The 6,000-nt window shown below is 41.2% G+C and overlaps 1 protein-coding gene across 2 annotated transcripts in view; it reads left to right on the top strand.

Moving 5' to 3' along the window:
- srbd1 (S1 RNA binding domain 1) overlaps nt 1-6,000 on the top strand; it is a 139,744-nt gene that overhangs the window by 93,426 nt on the left and 40,318 nt on the right. The window contains exons 4-5 of one of the 2 annotated variants that reach the window (XM_084321713.1): nt 2,184-2,351; nt 3,779-3,907. In XM_084321713.1, the coding sequence (XP_084177839.1) occupies nt 2,184-2,351; nt 3,779-3,907 (297 nt within the window). Of the gene's footprint in view, nt 1-2,183; nt 2,352-3,760; nt 3,908-6,000 lie in introns of both variants that reach the window. The other variant, XM_084321712.1, reaches the window with a different exon arrangement.

Raw genomic sequence — 6,000 nt, 5'->3', positions numbered from 1 at the left:
AAATTTACTTACAGTAGATTTCATTCACGGTTTTGTCAGGAGCGCTTGGTGATACTAAATCAAGATTAAACTGAGATTTGGCCCGATCCATAGATGTGCGACTTGGCCAAAATAAGGTCATTTATAGGCCTGATATTCTATAATTATATTTCAAATAGCATGTGTCCGGATGGCAGAATTCAGTATTGTATCTACAAAACCTCCTGTTTAATCATCTGCCCTTTATTCATTTGGTTAGATTTTTTGTACACGTGATCTCAAGAAGGTGCTGAATGATTTTTCATGTCTGGTACATTTTAACATGGTGTTATTCACCGTCGAAGATGAAAAACCGCTTAAGCCTATTTTCTGAAAATCCACCAAAAAATACATACCTAAGTAAATGAAAGATTGCTCCACTTCTACAAGGGCTATTTGCATGTTCTTGGTACAGTATCTAATATGGATCTATGGATCTCAGGGAATGTATTCCCAGTGTCAGAAATATTGTGTCTGTTACTAGGCTTGAGTAAATTGTGATGAACCAAAAGAGAATATCTATTAAAATTTTTGATTGTGAATAACACCATGCTAAAAATGACCAGACGTGAAAAATTCAGCACCTTCTTGAGATCACGTGTAAAAAAAAATCTAAGCAAATTAATAAAGGGAAGATGAGTAAACAGGATATTTTGTAGAGACAGTACTGAATTCTGCCATATTTTGAAATATGATTATAGAATATCAGGCATATAAATTTGCTTATTATGGCCAAGTCGCACATCCATGGATCGGGCCAAATCTCCCCTTTCAATCTGGATTTAGTATCACCAGGCGTGATTCACAAACCGTGAATGAAATCTACTGTAAGTACAGTTACTTTTTTATAATGTAAATTTCTTCGCCATTCTCCATCAGATTGCAACGCTGTTTTTTGCTAGACGTTCACAGAAAGGTAGAGAAACTACCTGTGTTCTAATTTATGCCAATAACATTCAGGTTTGTGGCAGATAATCCCGAAAAATAAGATAAATAAAGTAAATCCACAAGTCACATGATTGACAGGAGCTGGCTTGAGCTGGGTAGTGTTGTTTTTCGAAATGCCAAAGTCCATCAAAAGCGCTGGGTCTCCTCTCCTCATATGACTACAAACTAAATGGTGGCGCGCATTTCCTAGCGTCGATATTCGCCTGTTTCTGACTAGATTTCCAAAACTCATATTTCACTAATAACACTTTAACTTGGGGGAGCTCCAGTAGCTCACCACGTACCGCGAGCGCTATTTCAGCGCCGTGGACAACCGTGCTCGTCACGGATCTGGGGCTGAGCGCGTTCGAATCCCGACTGCAGCCGTGCCTTTCCCAGAGTGTCTTCCCCCCCATCTGAACCCTTTCAGCCTGTTTCTGTCGGTCATCCTTGACCAGTATAAATGTGATAAACACATAAAAGAGCGGAATGGCCAAAGTAAAAAAAAAAAAAAAAAATAACACTTTAACTTATTGGTAAACAAACGTATTGCTGAAAATATACACGTTGTTTTGACAGGATTAGGGTCTTTACTCGGAACATTAATTCATACAGTCTGTAGAGATGGATTTATGGCATGATGTCATTTTCATTGTACCGGACCGCTCAGGCTTAAGAAGTTAATCATCGTGATTGGAATATCAATCAAAATAATGGTGATTATGATTTTGCCATATTAGAGCCGTCTAGTGGCTCATGTGCTGATCATGTGCTTACATGTTGCTTCAGTCGTCATGTGCTGTAACCAGCAGCTCTAACCCTACAGGCTGTAACCAGCAGCTCTAACCCTACAGGCTGTAACCAGCAGCTCTAACCCTACAGGCTGTAACCAGCAGCTCTAACCCTACAGGCTGTAACCAGCAGCTCTAACCCTACAGGCTGTAACCAGCAGTGTGTCCTACAGGCTATTGGCTTTTTTACCGATATACCGATATTGTACAACTCTTAATTTCCGATACCGATATATGCAGGGTTTCCCCCCTAAAAACACAACATTATGCATACTTTTCACAATAAATAAAATAAGAATTTGTTCTTACTTGCTTGCCTGGGTAAATAAAGGTTAAATAAATGTAAAAATTTGAAAACCGATACAGATCATTTCCGATATTACATTTGAATGCCAATATCGGCCGATAATATCGGACACCCCTAGTAACCAGCAGTGTGTCCTACAGGCACGTGGCGGGGCTGAACGCAGGCCGGGCGCGCAGCATAGCGGAGTGGAGAGAGCAGAGCGGACCGTTCAGCAACAGAGAACAACTCAAACTGGTGAAGGGACTGGGACCCAAGAGCTTCCAGCAGTGTGCTGGTTTCATCAGGATCAACCCCCAGACCCTGCACAGGTACACACACACACACACACACACACACACACACACACACACACACACACACACACACACACACACACACGTACACGTACACACACACACACACACACACACACACACACACACTCTTCTCATCACTACACACACACACACACACACTGTCCTCATCACTACACACACACACACACACGGTCCTCATCACTACACACACACACACACACACACACACACACACACACACACACACACACACACACACACACACACACACACACGGTCCTCATCACTACACACACACTGGGCACTTGAATTTCCCCGTGAGGGATTAATAAAAGATATCCTTATCCTTATCCTTATATGCATATAACGTGTCATATCTCGCGATTTAGAAAAAAATACTGGATTATTTTGGAAAGTGGCGATGTTTAGCATGGAATAGCGCACAAACTAAAGTATGTAGAAATGAACTGGTTAGTCAGTGTTGGACTATAAACAATGCCTGTCAAATGAGCCATACTATTGTCTCCATAGCTATAATACAGAACACACGATGGATTGCGAAAATGGTCAATAACGCTGCCGCCATTGAGTAGAGATGGGAAAACAGTGTGGCGGTCAATGAGTTAAGGGGCGGGGCGATTACGTAGCGGCTAGGCGGCGGAGTTTGCACTGGATTACGCCGGAGGACTAATACTAATTATATGGTCGATATAATAGACCTGTTTGCTGTTTACAAACATACCGCGTTCGAGCCAATCAGCAATACCAACTGAGTCACGTGACTAAGTTACCCCGGGCCTGCGCAAGCTGCTGCGCTACTCTATGGACAACGGGGCTCTATGGAGAAACAGTGACTCCCCTGACTAAAAGTTGTTTCAAACGAAAACGGCTGGATGTAATTTTGCCAAATCAGCATGGCTGTGAGTGTGAGTCTTTCACCTTTTACATATTTCATTTACATTTTGCATTTAGTCATTTAGCTGACGCTTTTATCCAAAGCGACTTACAAGTTCTGTACGACAGGTCATCAGGAAGGGCACAACTCTTATCAGCTGAGTAACAATGTTCATCAAAGTGTTGCGTGTTACAGTGTAGGTTAGTTTATTAGGACAAGTGCATGACAGTAAGGTTAGTTAGGGTTAGATATTTTTTTATCTAGCTTTGGCATGGATTGACTAGAAGCTTCTAGCATGGCTAACAAATGCAAATATAATTGTAGTCTGCCCCGTTGTTCTTACCAGGATTACGTTCCTTTCTGCTTCTGGTCTGTGCGCGCATATTTGTCATGACGTTGTCGGCGAACAGGTCTAATTAGTATTAGTCAATTACTCACGCCCCTCCCTAGTGATTACAGAGTGTTAGAATGTGCCATTAAAATGCATCTCTTCCTTCCGCGATGGATTCAAACCCTTGGTAAACAGAGCTGATCCCACTGCCAGGACGGAGGCTGCTGCAGGGCCCGAGAAGCCAGCGGCTAAGAAGGCCAAAGCCAAGGCCAGCATCCCAGCCACACCCAACCCCCTGGACCAGACCTGCATCCACCCCGAGTCCTACCACGTGGCCCAGAGGTCAGAGACACACACATGCACACATTCTTCAGAGATTCCGTTGTCAACTCAGTTATAACACTATCTATCTCTCATCATATCCCTCTAGGGCAGTGGTTCTCAACTGGTCTAGCCTCGGGACCCAACATTTTCCTTAGTCATTAAGTCGCGACCCACATTTTTTAACGACTATGATTTATTAAAAAAAAAAAAATTGCAGTAATACACAATCTTTCATGCACTGTTAAAACATGAAATAAACACAAAAGTGCAACTAGGGCTAAAAACCCAATGAAATAAAATAATAATAAATAATATATGCTTCTTAGCAGATTTCTTAGCTTAACATAACAGACCTAAGTTTGGGGGAACTAATGGAATAACTGGGGTTGCAACAAAAGTGCAACTAGGGACAAAAACCCAATGAAATAAAATAATAATAATAATAATAATAATAATAATAATAATAATAATAATAATAATAATAATAATAATAATAATAATAATAATAATAATAATAATAATAATAATAATAATAACAATTAAAATAATAATAATAATAATAATAATAATAATAATAATAATAATAATAATAATAATAATAATAAATAATTATGCTTCTTAGCAGACTTCTTAGCTTAACATAACAGACCTACAGTAAGTTTGGGGGAACTAATGGGGGGTTGCAACACAAGTGCAACTAGGGCTAAAAACCCAATGAAATAAAATAATAATAAATAACACTTTAACCCACTCAAAATGGTGCCGCGACCCACTTTTGGGTCGCGACCCACCAGTTGAGAAACACTGCTCTAGGGCACACGTACAGTATGTAGAGGAATATAACCGGATCAATGAATGTACTCAGTCAAATAGACTTGGTTAAACACAAGGTTTATTCTACCCAAACAGGTACAAGTAAATCAAGAGTTACGGCCGATGGCTCAATGGAGACATTGGCCTGATGTGTCCCCAGAGAGCTCCTAGAATCCAGTGAGACGTTGGTCTTTATAGTGGAGAGAAAGGGGTTCTGGGTAGGACGGCCCAGGTATTGGATTGGAGGGGGGCTAGGAGGGGGGAGGGGGGAGTTAGAAAGGGGGGGATGGTATCAGGTGAGACAAAAGGTGAATGGGAGGGGGGTTGGAACATGACTGGGAGATTGTTTGAGGGGGGGGGGATCATTATTCCACAAGTACTATGTAGGCATTTTACACTTCGACCGGGATTAGATTGGATTCAAATGTATTGTCATTATACAGCACAAGTACAGTACAACAAAAATAAGTTTGGCATCTCGGTACGTACCTCGGTATTGGGGTCACGGTTCGGTACAACAGAAAAAAAACATTTATAATAATAATTATTAACCCTTTCTCCGCCGATGACGTGTTAAGACGTCATTCCTCGCCATGCGTAATCTGCCAATGACGTTTTACAGCGTCTTTGAGATCAATATTTCAATACCGCCACCTGGTGGCCGATCGGCGAGTTGCAACCGGATGTTGATAATTGTGACGCCGGTGTGTCTCCCTATTCCCTCCGGCCACTTGCTATCGCTCGCGGGTCTCCATCTGGACACACTGGATAATCGATCCGTTGCCATAACTCAATAAACAACATTATTTGGACGTATATAGTATTATACAACCTGGAAATGGATCGCATAGATCAACATCCCATAATAGCGATATTTTTGCTCCACGCTCATCACCCAACGGTAAGAGGGGACTGGGGTGAGTTTCAGCGTTTTTGATTATTATTATCTGTTGTGAAGGGCCAGATTAAACCGAATATATATATTTATTTATATATATATATTTAATTGTATTTGTATATTCTCTAATATTCCCTGATATCCCTTGTATATTCCTTGTACAATATGCATTGAATATCCATTCTAGCCTACTGAACATCCCATAATAGTCTCCATTCTACTATTGGTCGAGACCTTGGTGCCAGGCTGCCATACCCCTCAGACCCAGTTCAAACGTACCGCTCCACATGTACGAACAAGTCCTAGTTCCGCGTAGGAATCTGGCTACCGCACCACTAATGGGACTATTTGTTCATAGTGCGTATATATACTGCGCTACTAAAGTAGGACTTTCTTTTCA

The sequence above is a fragment of the Notolepis coatsorum genome (assembly GCF_963971535.1).
Source record: "Notolepis coatsorum genome assembly, chromosome: 9".
In the NCBI taxonomy this organism is placed as follows: Eukaryota; Metazoa; Chordata; class Actinopteri; order Aulopiformes; family Paralepididae; genus Notolepis; species Notolepis coatsorum.
The sequence above is the reverse complement of the archived record's forward strand: the minus strand, read 5'-3'. Positions and strand labels throughout refer to the sequence as shown.